General features: G+C 39.2%; 1 protein-coding gene across 2 annotated transcripts in view; it reads right to left on the bottom strand.

Moving 5' to 3' along the window:
• Positions 1–16,985, bottom strand: part of LOC102226904 (immunoglobulin superfamily member 3-like) — a 107,234-nt gene that overhangs the window by 15,261 nt on the left and 74,988 nt on the right. For both annotated transcript variants that reach the window (XM_005799318.2, XM_005799317.2), the window contains exons 5-6: positions 14,323–14,730; positions 10,110–10,529 (exon numbers count right to left, since the gene is read on the bottom strand). In XM_005799318.2, coding sequence (XP_005799375.1) covers positions 10,110–10,529; positions 14,323–14,730 — 828 coding nt within the window. The remainder of the gene's footprint in view (positions 1–10,109; positions 10,530–14,322; positions 14,731–16,985) is intronic.

Genomic DNA, 16,985 nt, shown 5'->3' on the forward strand with positions numbered 1-16,985 from the left:
AGCTTTGTTGAAAAGACATGAAGAAGAAGCTGCCATCTGTCTTTACAAGTTATAAATCCACTTGATAAATAAAATGTAAGAAGTAATCCTTAAAAATACATCTACTGATGTCTGAGTCAAACTAAAAAGCTGTTAAATTTGATCAAATTTAATGAAAAATGCCTTTTTCTTGTGTGTAGTCTAAAATCTGTACAAATAGCCCTAAGAAATCTCCCCAATATCCCACCCCCCAACAAATTATGCATTTTGCAAAAGGGATCATCTCCTTGGAAGATTTTAAAGTAGTAGTCTGTTAATGCACATTAGAAAAAAGAGATATAATAATCTCAAATCATTTTGCAATTAAAATTGGGAAAGCATGGTGTACATTAGTATTAATCCCCCTTCAATCTGATACCCTGAAGTAAAATTCAGTGCAAAGAAAAGCCATAAGAAATTACCCCTTTTTACATGGAGTCCATTTGCACACAATTTAACCTCAGTTTAAGTGCAGCTGTTTGTTAACTCCTCAAAGGTTTGATATAGAACATCAGTGAACAAACGAACCAAATAACAGTAGAGATGTGAAGAACAACAAGTTTAAAACAAAGTTAGGTCAAAACACTAACCCAAGCGTTCTTCTCAATGAGTATTGTTCAAGCCATTGTCTGAAAATAGAAAAAGTGTGAAACAACTGCAAAACTACCAAGAAATGACCATCCACTTAAACTGAAAGTCCAGGTACAGAAAGCATTCACAAAAATGCAACCAAGAGGCTTATAGTGTCTTCGGAAGAACTGTGGAGGTGCTCTGATCAGATGGGAACATCTGTCGACAATTAGTGGTGCATTCAGCAAATTTGACCTTTATGGAAGAGTGCCAAGATAAAAGGCATAGCTAAAAAGCAACACTGAGTCATGTTTCCAGCGTACCAAAAGCTACATAAAGGTTACAACAAGCATACAGGAGATGAAACTCTGGTCAGATATTACCAAAATGTGACTCTTTTTGTGGTGGAAATCCAACACCGACATGAACAACACATCCTTCCCACCATGATACAGAGGTAGCAGATGAGGGGATGCTGTTCTTCAGCAGGATTAGAGAAGCTGGTCAGAGTTGGTGGTGACAAAATGGATACCCTAAAAGATGAACTACATTACTGCCAAAGGGGTTGAAGTACAAATGCACTTCTTTTTTTTTTGGTCTGCCTGTCTAACTGTTAGGATAAACCTGGACGGCAGATCTAGAAGGAGTGGGCAAGAGGAAATTTTGCAGGGAAACTCTGGGAGACTCATGACCTAAAGTATGAGCTTGAAGGGGGACATTAATTGGAGACACATTAGACTGAGCTTGTCTGCATGACTTTGTGTGTTTTGGAAGGAGGTCTGCCAATAAGCATAAAACATAAAATACTCATTATTCACACAGAACAGTGGTTCTTTTGTCAGTGCAGTCTGCAGAATGACAAGCACTGTGTGTGTATGTATGCGTGTGCTCAGGAAGAAGCTCTGCTTGCTCCAACCATTAGCCACTGATTTACATGGGGAGCAACTGTACTGTATCTGGCTCTGAGTTACGACTTCAATTACAGCAGCAGCAGGACTCAAAAACGTGCACACGCGCACACTTAGGTGCTTAAGAGAGATAGAGGGGCACAGGGAATCTCATTGTGTTGGCAGACTGGGCCGAACAAGGAAATGAAGCCCAGATTGGATTAGCTTTGACAGAAAAATGTGCCTGTGTGAGGGTCATAACAGAGAAATGTGAGGGGGGTTTTTGGAGACAGGGAAGACACGACTAGGAAGGAACCTGACCTTGAATGCCTGAAACAGACATAATTAATCAAAAGCCTTTTATGAAATTATTTTCTGTTTCAGTGCACCCCCCTCCAAGCCTCTATTTATCACACGCCATGACCTTCTGTGGTCCTGTGTGCATGCAAAAGACTGACAGGTCTCTGAGTGCATTCTGATTATTTGAATATGCGAAGTATAAACTGTCGGCAGAACAGTCAAGTGGTGTGTGCACTCGGGTGAACTTAGAGGAATGATAAAGACAAACAAACTACATCCGTCTGCAACCAAAAACGAGAAAAGATTTACCACTCCGCCACGAACAATAACACCGGGAAAAAAAAGCTGTATGACTGCAATACACTTATTATTCACGCAATAATGAAAGCTATTTGAGGAAAATGTAAATATAATAGAGAGAATGTTGCAGGGGAGGAGGTGGAGGAAAGTAGGGAATTATAAAATATTGAAAAATCACAGGAGTGAGAAAGAGGCTGGGGGCGTGAGGAGGGGAACATGCAGCTGAGTGGGAGTGAAGGGGAAGGAAGACATTAGGGAGCTTACAGAGGGAGTGAGGACAAAATATGGAAAAAGCACGGAGTGGTAGCGAGTGAAGATGGAATAGATGAGGCCGTAATGAAGATCGACAGCTCCAATTCATGGCCTGATGAGCGGGAATCTCCAATTATTGCTTTGATGTAAACACCATCAATAAATGCTAAGTGGTAGCTACATCAGTGGCATGAAAATAGAGCACATCTAGACGATATTATAGGAAGACACACTTTATTAACAGGGAAAAAGCATATGAGAATCTGGGAAAAGATGGTGGGAGGATTATGTGACTAACTCAAAGCAGGAGTCACTCAAAGGAGAAGTAAAAAGAAGGCATCGTGATGTTTGACTGAGTGAGTTAAGGTAGTCGGCAAAGAGTAGGTGCGAGAGAAGAGATGACAAAAAAAAAACCTCAAAGTGGGACACCTCCCCCCCAGTTATAACCATCATCTTTCTAACTCAGCCAATAACCAGACTGTCTTAATATCTCGCTCCCCTTGCCAGACTCACACGCACTGACGCGCATTTGCACACACTCAAATGAAGATGAAAGAAAAAAAAAACCCTCATTGATCTCCCCAAATTATCATTAATCCAAACGGTGCTTCTATTAGAGAAGATTCTGCATAATTAGTTTTGGGCATTTTTTTTGTCTCCTGGCGTTCATGTGCATCTTGCTGTGTGTGTGTATGCCGGTGTAGTTTGGGGTTATGAGTAGATGATATTAGATTGTGTACCAGAGACGGGGACTTCCCTGGTGATCTGCCATGCTGAACATGTGTTTGCCATTATTGCATTTCAGAAGGAGACAAAGAGAAAACTCAATCAGCTGAAATCTAATCATTCCTTCGCTGTATGTGAGGCTGCATATTGTGTTTCTGTGCATTTCTGGGTATCCTTCCGAGTGCTGGCTAATATTTAATCATCTTCCATCATGCTGGATAATTACACTTCTGCTTTAGGAGGTAATCCCACCGTGCGTTTGCACATTCTTGCAGGAAGATGAGGCTTGTACTCCGGTGTGTAATAGTTTTCTGTAGCTAGCCTTTGGTGGATAATTCAAATGTCCAATTGCTGCATTAGGTTAACTTTACAATAACTGCAAAATTATTATTCAGTACCTAGCAAATGTAGTTATATCCTTTCAACTTTTTGCTATATCTTACAATTTCAAGCTTCAGTGTATGTTATTGGGAATTTATGCAACAGACAAAAAGTGGTGCATAATTTTCAAGTGAAAGTACAAAGATATATGGTTTGGCTCATGTTTGTATGCAGCAATACTAAGTGAATAATTTTTTGCAACATAACACAAGTTCGGTAAGTTTAGGCTGCAGGCAGGCTGGCCATTGCCTGTCTGTGCTATTATGCTTGATTCAAATCTCTACAGCAAAGTCTGGGCTTTCTCCCGTTTACTTGGGTTGCCTCCGGTAGGAACGTCCACCTGGCCAATTACTGATCAGAAGGAGAAGTTGTGAACAATGACATTGATTTTCTGCACTGTTTTAGAATTGTAGTCTCTGCTGCCATTTAGCAATAGCATCAGAGAAAGTGAATGAAGTGGTTCAGTCCATGTTGGTCACACTTCCAAATATTGAATTAACATTAACAACAATTTTTATTAGAGCATGGTTGCATACATCGCAGGCAATTTCTGGTAAGCTTCATAGCATTGAATTGGCACCTTACATACTGGTGATTTCTGAAGGCAATTAGCGGCATGCCGGCGTTAGCCAGTTTGGTGCCCTTTACATTATTATGAATTCACCAGTCTCCACCCACCAGAAATGTTAAAGGACACCAGAATAAGAATCAGATTTACAAGTCAGATTTGCCACATAAACAAGAAATCTGACTTTAGTTCAGATTTCTTGTGGCAAATGTATAGGCATTTTTAACATAAATATAAATAAACACATATACATGTTCCTTCCACAAACTTTATAAACATACCTCATATAGTCTTAGTCAATCACAGAAATCCCAATAAAGTGTACCGAAATGTGTGGTGGTTTGGTGAGAAAATGTTCAAAAAAGTTCAAGGGGTATGAAAACTTTTGGAAAATATTGCAAATGCAGACACAGCGGTGAGCTCCTCTTATAATACCCTTGGGACTTGGACGCAGGCAGCGTGTTGCCTAAACCAATCTGGAACAGGAGGAAGCTCTGGGAGGCACAGTTTGAAGAAAATATTACGCTGACCGGCTGACTTCTTCTGTGCGAGTTTGGTCCAGCTTTTATCTACATCCAACACGTCTCTCCCGCTAATTTAAGAACCGCAGATCTTTGGATCAGGGTTTCGGTTTTTAATGCTTGTTTTCTTCCTTTGCTTTTGAAGTCCCATAATAATTTAATGAGGATGGTCATTATGCGATTTGAATCTGTATAATATTAGGTGTATGCAACTTTCTCTTGAATGTTGGGTGGTAGTCTACAGTATGTGTTGAACCAGCATAAAGCTGAGAGAAGCAGTTTGATTCTGGGTGTCGGGGGGTCAAAGAAGCATATGCATAGCAAGTGCATTGCTCTCTGAGGCACATCCACAGGGCCACTTGCTTTTGTACAATAAACTGAACATGCACAGTAATATGTACAGTATTTGCATTAACAAATTGCATTACCCTTTTTAACTCCCTTTGTTAGTATCTGGTTGCTTTTCCCTAATTACGTTCTCTCTCTTTTATCCTATAATTCTGAGAACAAGACAACATTTTAATGGCTTCATTGAGCCAGTACTGGTTTACCTTTCATAAAAAAGTACAGATAAAAGGAGAGACGCATGAGGCAAAGTGATTGATAGAGCAGCAACCATATTAATATAAATATGGCTGTACTAGAATCGTGATCTGGTACTAAAAAATCTAAGTAAATCTGTCCTTTTATTTAAGAAACAGTTTCAGTGGAGAATACCTTCCACATTAAGGAAAAGGTAGTTTTATATTATCATCTGTGCTGCCTATACATTTGCTAACAAGAAATAACTTTTAAAATAGATTTTATTCAGTGACATTGCACAGTTTCTCTAAGCCATCCAAAGTCGTGGTCCTTTCTTATTCAACTTGTAACTTCAGTTCATCTCACAAGTTTCTGATAGAATTTAGGCCTGTGGAGTGCAATGGAAATGGAAGAGTTTTAAATCCAATGAAAAATGTCTGAATTGATTTTTCCATTTTAACATTTTCCTGTAAAAATCACCCTATTTTTTAAAAGTCTCCTGGTATTTCTAAAAAATGTAAGGACCCCAAGTACTCACACAAGGTTTCCTATGGCCTTAGAAATGGAAACAGATTAACAGTGTGATAAATCGACTGGAATGTTGCTGAAATACTCAATCTGAGTCTTATCTAATCAATGTACATGACTCCAGTTAGTCCAAGTAAAGTTCAGAAAGCTTTGCATGTTTATGTTCTTGATGGAAGGACAGAAAGGGCATTTTTTTCCTAAAATCATTTCAAAACATCAAGCATTTGAAAGAGTCTAATGTTTGATATGAAGACTTTGTTACTTCATGAAGCTACGCTTTGCTGTAGTTCTCTAACAGATGGATCTTCATCCAACCAAGTGGCATATTGTTAAAAGCACTAGCTCTATATGTCATGTCATGTTTATTCCCCAGGGAAACTAGAAGTCATGCCAAACACTCAGACAAACATCAAAAAGTTGAGAACTTCAGAAAGGACTTGGATATGGTTATTTTACAGAGATTTTTATTGGTGCCAATGATTAATTTGTATGTGAATAATTACATCCAAAATAAGGTTGAATTTTTCTTGAAATTTTGCTGCAGTGTGTTGTGAAAACTGGCGAAATTAGGTGAGATGATTCCAGGCTAATGCAGACAACAGATCAAGGAGGCCTGAGAAAAATAAGTGAATCTTGTATTTTGATTTATTGATTTCTTTTAAGTTAAAAGAAGGATTTGTTTTAAAGTTTCTTGAACATCTTTACCCGAGGTAATAAATAATTGCATTCAGCACTTGGACTGCCTACATTTTGAGAAATGAATCACTGATATAATCGAAGGCTGAACAACAGAGGAGGATGGCACGGCAAGAACTGAACACGGCCTTGGTAAGTGTTAAGATAAAAGAATTACTCACTCACTCCCTGCTTGATGAGAAAGTGGCCTTACACACAGAATGATTGCGCTGTTGAGGTAAATGATTGGATTTCTCCTGGCAACTGATCACATCGCCACAGAAACTGATGGCATTACCAAGGTAACAGATCACTTTGTCAAGGAGACAGACTGCTTCCAAAAGGAAGGACGAAAGTCTGCCTGTGTGAGGAAATGTGTGTTTTCTTTAGATTTTTCTACTTAAGATTAAACAAAGTAAGCTGTGTCGGTTTAAGGAACGTAAATGAGCATTAAAGATGATTGCTCCTGAAGAGCTCAGAGGAGGAAGTCTGGTTTGGGTCAATGGTTAAGGTCAGATGTTCATGAGTAGTACTGTAGCTGTGGCTCTGTGGGAGTCTATTTACATCCGTTTGTATTTGTGTGTACATTGTACATTGATGGGAAAAGTGTGAAGTTACTTGTCTGCAGGTTTTTATGCGAGGTATTGCTTACTTTAAATGTTAGAAATAAGTAGAGTTCCTCATATTCAGGCTATCTGCAAAAATATTCTCCCCTTCGTTATGACAGAAAATTAATTGGATAAACCAGCAAAGTTTCAATCAAGTTTTCTGGGAAAAATGCTAAAACAAGAACAACTATCTGGTTGATCCCTTCCACAGAGATCAAGACTAATTGATTACTATGGTCTGCCTCTGAATGCTGAACATAATCTTATACATACTCACTTAAATGATAAGAAAATCCCCACACCAAGATAGCGCCACCATGTTTCACTTTAATCATGGTGTTTTCGGTGTGGTATGCATTGTTGGTTTTGACTGTTCATAGATTTTTCTAAATAGGCCAAAAAGGTTTCATTTGAGCAGAAAACCTGTCCCCTACATCGCACATGTAAATTTTTCTGGCTTTCTTTCAGCAATGAGCTTCCGCTTGCCTCTCTTCCTCTCTTTGGTTGCTTTTCTAATTAATTATCTCCTTGCCTGACCTGTCAGTTTAGCTTGACAACCTTGACATGATAGGTTTTGCAGTTATATCGTGTTTTAATATTAAAAGTAAAATGGACCTAAGAGAGCACTGTGAAAGTGTTCATATAATTTGAAATTTATATATTACCCAACTTTACTTTAAACCACCTCTAAACCATTAACCCCGACTTGTTTGTTCGTTGGTCCACATGCTGAAAAGCTCTGGGTAAGACTGTTCTGGGTGAATGGCAAATATTACATGTACTGTACAGTTTCTTTAGCTGTGCCTTTATATTCCAGTCCATTTACATCTGCTTGAATTTGTGTGCACAGCCCAATCAATAGCAACATAGATGGGAGTCCTACCTTTGTGTTACACGTGACCAGATGGCCTCTGGTTCACTTCAAAAGTGGAATTGATCTTTGAGGCCTGCTTCTGAAAGCTGTGCAGCATCTTATACATCATCACCTAAACATAGAATGCCTGCCTATGTGCATCATTTTTGCTACAAATAGAACATAGTGGGAAAACTGCTACATGATTGGGGGATGAAAACCTACATCTCATGCCTTCCACATAAATTACTGACATACTTCACACTAAATCCAGCACATTTAACCCCTACTATAACTGCAGGGGAGACTATTATATGCTGCTCTGATTTAAAAGCTTAAGATTTGTGGATATATTTTTATTAATAGAATGACTTTTTGCCCGAGGCACATACACCTGAATAAGTGAAATATCACACTGCTGAAGCACAACAGGCTCTGCCAAATTGGGCAAATGTGAGTTCTGCTGCATGTTTTTGTGTTGTGTTCCTACTCTAATTAGGCTCTGTCTGTAGGCGTGGGTGTGCATGCGTGCGTGTGTGTGTAAAACACAAAGGGCCAATGAGGGTGGCTTAGACGGTTTAATGTCTCCATGGAGGATAAAGGTTCAAGGACAGATCGCTCCCTCTCTCTTCATCACTCTTCCTAATTCTCTCTGTCTCTGTCGTTTGCTTCTGTCTTGCCCACTACTTTCGCTCAGTTTTCGCTTCCTGTGGGATATTTAGCAATCTATTCGCTGCACTCCATTAGAAGACTCCACCCTGCTCTATACACACAGGCAGACATCCAGAGACACTACAATTAGTTGCTAAACCAGAGACTAAGCGCAATTAGAGCCAGCAGAAATCCTCTGAGCTCTGGTAGATTCATCCTGTGTGTGCATGTGAAAGTCTGTACATGTCAGTCTGTGGTTCCTGTGTAACCTACCCTAACATTTATTGGTGAAGACCACTAAGATAAGCAGTTTACCAATAATATGTTGATAACCAACAATTAAATAAGACTACCAGAGTTCTGTTGCTGCTGCTGCTGGTACTCCTTTAGATCAAAAGACAAGTAAAATGTTCAGCTCAAAGCACTGAAACTGAATTGGTCTCAGTGCTGTTATTTAATGCTTTAAATAACATTGATAGTGATGCATCTAAGACTTCTGTATTGGATGTCAGGTCTGCATTTCTTACAGTTGATCATAAATATTGACAGACTGACTGGAAAAGTGGGTAGGACATTCTGGTCCTCTGATAAATGCACTGGGTGGATTTGGACAATTTAGAGCAATTCTTAATCTGAACAAACAATTTTTCTGTGGGGTTCCTCAAGGTTCCACTCATGGATTACTATGTCCCCTGTGCTCAAGTCAGATTATGGACTGCTATTACAGTAGCAGTCCATAATCTGACTTGAACTGCATGCAGTCTCTTAGTGACAGCATACTCTATGTATGCTACCACACAGAGATAACAGTTGATTTAGCCACTGTGTTTGTGTTCATATATGCCTGCAACTTAATGCAGAAATGTCTAAATTCATTTTTTTATTAAAATAACTCATTTTTAAAGAGCAGGATCTTGCTAGAATCAATGAGGTTAAAGAACACGGAGCATCCACAATTTATCCAAAAAGCACCTAAAGAGACCTAATTAACACCAGAGAAATCAATCATATCACAGCAGACTCAATAAACTGGTCCCCTGTGAGAAAAAGGATACAGACACAGCTCAATGGATTGGAATATGCGTTGTGAAAAGGCTAGTTTGTTTTGATTAAAAGTACATTATGAAAGTAGATTTGAACATACTTGTTATTAACCTCTCATCTTTGTTTTACAATATTTTTTTTTCATTATTGTAATATTAAGATGTAATATTCTAATCTCCTAGAAATGTGTTCTCATTACAAAAGAAAAAAAACTCATCACAATTAACAGAAATAAAGACTTTAAAAAATCAGTCTCTCAAAACATTAATGAATCTATGTGTTTCACCAAACACATTTAAGTGTTGCTTGTCGAGTACAAACCATAAATACCTAATTAGTTAGATCATCAGAGATGTGTTTTGTGTCCAGAGGACCAGAACTAAACAAGTGAAAGTCTTATTTCTTTCCTGTGCATCTTACTTCTGTTATAACTCCCTGAATACATGGGAGTATAACATGTATACTCCCATGTATATCTCAAATTGATATTGTTTCAGCTATTTGTTTTAAATTTTTGCTTCTTTACTTTCATGTGATGCTTATTTTTTTTCCTATTTTTTTTTTTTTGTTTTATGTTTAGTTGTTACATTTGTTCCTTCATTTTACTATATAAATTTGGTGTGGCAAATAAACTTGCCTTGCTTTTATTACTGTTTGAGTAGCAGTTCTGTTCATTCTGCTAGACAAAGGGAAATAAAGCCTTACCTGGCTGAAGGACATTGATGCCCAGAAGGTTGGAGGTGCGGTTAGCCACTCTGCTCCAGCTGTTGTCATAGTTCTTCCTCCACAGGATGGCAGTACACTGATACTTGCCAGCCTCGCGGCGCCCTGCGCGGGTCACAGATAATCGGAAGTTGGTGTTGGAGTGTGAGCGGTCCACAGTGGTGCGAGTGCCCAAACCAAGCAGTTGTTCTCCCCATTGCAGGGTGCCTTCGCGAGTGAACGTCACCAGGTCCTTGAACTCTCCCTGATCGTCATCTTGAGCACCAGTTGGCATGAAACGCCAGGTGACCGATGTGGGGACCCTGGGGTTGTGGCGAGGCTTGACCAGACAAAGGAGGTCAAAGGAATCTCCAAAGGAGATCGATGGCGTCCGCGATGAGGCCGACACCATAAATGAAGACTCTGGGTGATGGGAGAAGAAGGGCACAGGAGGTTAAGATCACACATAGTCATATGGCTTCTCTATTAGATTTATTGGTTCTGCTGAGTGGCTCTAATAGAGCCACGCTGACTTGTGCATGTAATTAAGTCTAGTCTCTACTGATGCAGGGGGTACAATCTCCTGCTGGAAGCCAGGATGCTAAAAGGCATAAGCCCCATACTGGAGGAACACAGACAGTATTGACGGAAAGGACATTGACTTATACTTAAAGAAGCTTTAAATCTTCACAAGTACTTCCCTATATTTTCATAGCCAAAGATTCTAGAGGCCTGTATAAGTGGCTTTTGTACTTGTTTCTTAGTGTGCTTGAAAATGAATGGTAATGTAACAGAAGAAACCCGAGGGAGAGATTTCCTCTAAGCACCAATGTTCGATGTACACGCAGCTCCTGCCAAGTCTAAACTGTCCTCATTAGGCAAAAACATTTGCCTGACTCGATAAAGCCAAAACATACCTTTGTTGGAGGCCAAGGTAGAGAGAAAATAAATCAAAAGATAAGACACAATAATGATAATAACACTGCTCTTCTCTCACTATTTTTGAGTATGTGGATGGTTGCTCATTAGGACAAAGTAGATATATGGATGAGAAAAAGAAATGGGGGTGGAGCCAACTTTGGTCCTGTCAATGTACTTTCTTGAGACTTTGCAGATTCCTCCATTATGTTCTTGTCAACAGCCCTGTTGTTTCCTTTAGTGTGTCCTCACCCTGTGTCATCCTCTGACAGCCATCCTCCTTGGTGCCCTTCAGGGCGTCTAATCAATGGCTCTCTGTCCAAACTTGGCTGCTGCTGTTGGGACGACCGCCTGAGGCTATAATTCCCTAACAGACAATAAGTCTCTGCTCTCGCTCTATCTCTCATCTCCTGACAAAACTGCTCCCATCCATCTGTCCATCCCTCCACTTCGTCTATAAATCACTGTTGTGTGGAATATTGTATCTATGAGCACATATAATACAATAGAACATACCACTAGGTTGCCTGTTCACATAGGTCTTTCTTCTGTTCAGGGCACCTGAATTTTTCCACATTTTGTCACATTGCAGGCGCAAATTTTGATACATTTGACTAGGATGTAAAATAAAAATCCTAATAAAATCTGCCATTGGTGGTAGACCAAGCACTGTGGTTGATCTTCCACATCGGTCTAATGTGGTAGAACAACACAAAGCAACACAACATGTTAACAAGTTGGCATTATACTACTGAGTCGAAACTTTGTAAAACCAAATTTTTCACTGCAAGTCTCTTGTAGTAAATCTCTAACATTTTTGCATATTCCTGTTAGCAAAATAGTTCAAGCTCAGTCAAACTGAATGGAACATGGATTTTCAAGCTGTGCTGCAGTTCCTTTTGGATCTAGGTCTGAATTTTGAGTGATTCATTTAGATAAATGAGCTAAGCTATTCGGTTGTAGCTGGGACTGTGTGCATTTTGTCGTGCTGGAAGGGGTTAGGGTTAAACCGTCTTACCAGTTTTTCTCCAGCTTCTTAAAGATTTTCCTCAATGTTTCCCCTGTATGTAGCTCAATCCACCCTTCCATCAGCTCTTACCAGCATCCCAGTCCTCATTATAAAAATGTGCTCCATGCAATGATGCTAACACTAACCTTTTTCAGCATTGGGATGGCCGTATCTGACCAACACAACTTCTTTTATGTATTTTCTTGTGATAGACTGCAAACATGACATATTTTCAACAATGTACACAACTACTAATTGTCCTCTGAGCAAAAAGCTCTCCAGCTCTTCCAAGGTCATAAAGGGCCTCTGGGCTGTTTCTCTGATTAATGTTCTCTTGGCTGTCAGTTCTGATGGACAAGCAGGCCTTGAAAGTTTCGCAGTTCCACCTCACTATACATTTGACTGCTCATGGTTGTCAGTTTAATTGAATTTTGATTTGGGGAACCAAATTGAAAGAAAATGCAAACACACTCTATACTTTTCAGATTTATATTTCTAAAAAAAGATGCCGAAAACAATATTTCACTTCCTTTTCTCTCTTTCCAATTATCTTCTGTATTGGTCTATAGATTAAAATCCCATTAACATAGATTGGGAATTGAACAGGCAACCAGACAAATTCCCTTTAAGCAAGTCAGCTGAGGTAAAAAAGAAAACTTTACGCAAAGCCTCCAGAGGACATCCCTCTATTCACCACTAGCAATCAGATGGAGACCATTAATGAGGGTGCAGCAGCCATATATAAAATATGAAGATATACAGCCTTTAAGACTGGTTCACTCTGAGGACATGGTTAACATCTGTGCTTAGACAGAAAACTTGGAGCAGAAGTTTTTTCCCCTCCTTTTAGTTAAAAAAAGAACAGGGACTAAAAAATCACGCCAACAGTTGTACAAGCTGGAAGCTGGAAGAAAAATCAGACTTCTATTTGCATGGGAGGATTAGGTTCAATAAAGCTGCAGCTGGAGGGGTAAAGTGAGAAAAATGAGGGCCAAAGTAAAAAACACATTGACCGTCACGCAACGGTGCATATTCAGAAAATCCTTTGATCAACAAGCATGGAGGACAAGAAGAGGAGGCGACGTTGAGGAGTCTAACCCAAGAACGATGAGCAGCTTTGGACTTCTCCCACATTTGCATAATGTGTCTCTTGTTCCTCAGACTAATGTTGTTCTTGTTGCTCCAACTTGACAAATGGCCACTTAAAAACTGACATCTACTCTCTGCAGCGCCGCTCTGTGCTGCTGCAGGGAGCTAATCCCTCGATCGTGCGAGTGTGGGAGCGCCTGGTGCTGTGGCCTGCCAGCTCCAAACTGCTCCGCTCCAGTGGCTTCCTCTGCCTGAACTGTGAATGTTAAGCTTAACTCAGCGGTGACAGAGGAAACTCGCAGACTGTGAAACATATTGCTTCCGCATTTCCATTCTAATTATTCTAACTAATCCATATGTGTGGGGGTGTGCGTGCGTGTATTGGCGTGTATAGGTTTATCCCTGGCATCATGGGAAGAGCACTGCTCTTGACACGAGGCAGGTAGTGTTAAGAGTGTGTGTCTCTCATAATTGCTCCTTCCCCTAAATGGTGCACGAATAAACCATGGGATGTTCAAATGTGAGGACTGCATGTGTTTTCTGAGCCATTCACCAAATCACAAACTACATGGCTCAGTGTGATTTGGTGTTGAAGTAGCATTCGTTGTGCTAGTCAGACTGTTTACATGCCTTACTGACTTCAAGACATTTTAAAAAAGCAGACTATATTTGAACTACATAAACAATGAATCCCAGTTAACCCCTTAACCCCCATTCCTGCAGCTGCACTTAGACTCAATTGGAAGGGAAACAAAGTATATAACATATTAAAGGCAATATTTTCCCATGTAAAATGTTGATGCCACATTTACTACTGTAATGTGTCTCAGTGTTAATGGGTAAAAGTCATGCATTATATACAGTAGATTCATTGGATAAACATGAACATATTTTAAGTTTTAATTTATGTTATCCAAGGTTACTAATGCTGATATCAAATAAGAATTCAAAATTGCTACCCTATATATGTGCATTTATTGAATAGGACTAACAAATTGAAAACTGGCAGCCTAATAAAAAGCAGCATACACTGATTATTGGTATTTTTCATTAATAACTCCATAAACGGGAGCAGCATGGCTTGGAGTTTCACTTTTTGAAATGAATTACAGAAATAAATTGAACTTTTCCAATAATATTCAAGTTTTCAAATGCACAACATTTGGGGTCGAGAATCCAGGCTTATATGGTATAACTTACCAACAGTCTTTACTGTGACTGTTTTGGTGGCTGATTGCTCGCCAAGCTTCTCCCAGTTTGGGTCTGTTTCGGTGCCGATGTTAATCCACTGGGTTGCTGAGCAGCGGTACTGACCCTCATCTCCAGGTAAAGCATTGTAGAGGGATAGGGAGAAAATGTCAGCACGCACCCTCTCAACACGAATTTCCCCATAACCAGAGCGCTCTCTGTAGCTGGGTCCATGAGTAACAGTACCGTCCCGATCCACAGAGGCTACTTCCTGGATCGGTCCGGCTGATTGCCTGCCTGTCCACTGCCATACGACAGTCAGCGGGGCAATAGCAGAGCTGACTGAGCACATCAACTGGATGGGGTCTCCTTCGAGGACCTCAGAGGAGTTAGCAGATAGCGACACTGTGGTGTTGTTCTCTGTATGGGAAGAAATAAAGAAAACACACAGACAAAAGATTGAAGATGAGAATCAGTGTGTCTCAGTATATGCATATATTGAAATGTTGCAAATTTACTAAAAATCATAATAAGTACAACAAATTTTCAGAAGCCTCTTTGTTTACATGTGCACCCATAGTTTTATGCTCCATCAGGCTTACATTTTTGCTTGTCAGCTCAAGTTTACTACAGAGAGAGTAAAAACTCACTGTAAGCTCCAAGTTTCGACAAAATCAAGAAAAATCTTTAAGCTTTAGCAACACCCGATTGTATCGGGGAGAACTAGAACATAATTAGGTTTTCTGAATGAATAAGGAATTAGATGTTTTCAATTGAAGTTAGTAAAAGATGACGGAGTAGCTTAACAGACAAAAAGGCAAAATGCATAATAAATGTATTTTTTGCAAAAATATCAGTCATGCCTCACTGGAAGAGAATTATTTCTGCATTCTGTGACACCGTACCCTCTTTCGTGGTAAAACCCTCACTAGATCACCGCCGACAGTATTTTTGTCACGAAGCCTGAGTGTCACAAGCCGCTCTGATCTTTTTGAATGCAATGCTATTTACACTGGCTGATACTTCCACATAACTAAATAAATATGGGTATATTTATTATAAATGTATCCATTATACCTTACTTAAATGCAATGCAATCTTGTCAATGCAAGTCTTTCTTTGCAGGCAGTTTGAGAATTAAACTCCTATATTAATTTTTGGCTTGAATCACGACGAATTTACTCTTGTCTGTCATTCAGTCAGTGTAACTCAATCAATTACATCGAGTTACATTCTGTACAATCTATTTAAAACATACAACATTTGACTCTCAGTGGTATTTGCTATTTATGTGTGAATTGTTCATAGATTTCTGAATGTATAATGTGTTTTTAAAACTGTAAAATTCCTGTGTGTTTAGACTTCAAGACCTGAGCTCCACATGATAACGAGAACAAACTATTTGCTTTGTACGGGAAATAACAACAACGATCTCTAATGTAGATTTGTTAACAGAGTGCATTAAACCTTAAAAAGGGGGATTTGTGTGCAGCAGAGGAAGTGATGGCAAACTTGTGTTCATGTCTACTTCAAAGTGTCTCAGGGTGGCAGAGAGGCAGGTGTGAGGTGAAAATGGGAAACTGCCAAAAGCGGAAAATCATTTTGTCGCTGGTAATTTTATTGTGTCTGACTTCCAAAATGAATTATTCAGAGGGAAATGCTGCAATGCCTAAAATAAAACTGGCAGCTTTATTTCACTCTCTTCTAGGGTGAAAATTTAAAACATTAAATTTTATTTTCTTGTATTCAGAAAGATATATACAGAATTTATGATGGATTAATATAAAATGAATTAGTAGCAATTTAAGTAATAGCAACATTACTTAAAACACAGTGCCAATGAAAGTTGAGTCTTTCATCGATCCCTATTATGATGCTGCTGCAGCCATGCTTCATTGAGATACAGCTTTGGGTTAAGCTGACAGAAGCAGATGCCCTTTACTGAACAGTAACGTTAGTCTGCTTCGGGCCAGGGAACAAATATGAGTTGATGGTTGTACTTTTCTTCAATCTTTTTGCCGACCAATGGCCGTGACAGCGCCTTAAATCTTTTAAAGTGCCCACAACTTTTTTGAATGGATCCAGGTCTGTGAGCTACAAGGCTTTTTTCATCCACATTTTTCCACAGAATACATTTTGAGCTGTCACACTTCAGAGAGCACAGTTAGCGGTAACAATGCTGCAGATTTTACAATGTTTCTGCTAGCCCCAAAGTCTTTATCAATGGAATTATAGTCAATTTTCTTTTACCTGGACAGTGTTTTCCATGAAAAATAAAAAAAGCATTCCTTGAAATAGATCTGTTTTTAAACCATATATGAACATGTGTTGTTCATGATTCAATTTCCAAGTATCAGGACTTGATTAAGGCTTTTTAAAATAATAGGCAGTTGAGTCAGTAAGTCCCACTTCAGATGATGGATGTATCGTTTATATTTTTCTTTGTCAGCTGTCCCCACAATAAGCAATGTACCGCAATTTGTACAACCAATTTCACACTTGAAAGCAAAAGGTTGTGCATATTATCTTGCGCAAATAAAGAATTTGTGTTATATGAAATATTCTAACTCCTATTGCAGCTGTCTATGTAAGGAAGACCTGCACAAAAAGCAGTTAAAATGTTGTTTATCAAATATGACATATAAAGGAAAGTTTTAAGTTCGAGATGCAAAAGA

The sequence above is a fragment of the Xiphophorus maculatus genome, chromosome 7 (genome assembly GCF_002775205.1).
Source record: "Xiphophorus maculatus strain JP 163 A chromosome 7, X_maculatus-5.0-male, whole genome shotgun sequence".
In the NCBI taxonomy this organism is placed as follows: Eukaryota; Metazoa; Chordata; class Actinopteri; order Cyprinodontiformes; family Poeciliidae; genus Xiphophorus; species Xiphophorus maculatus.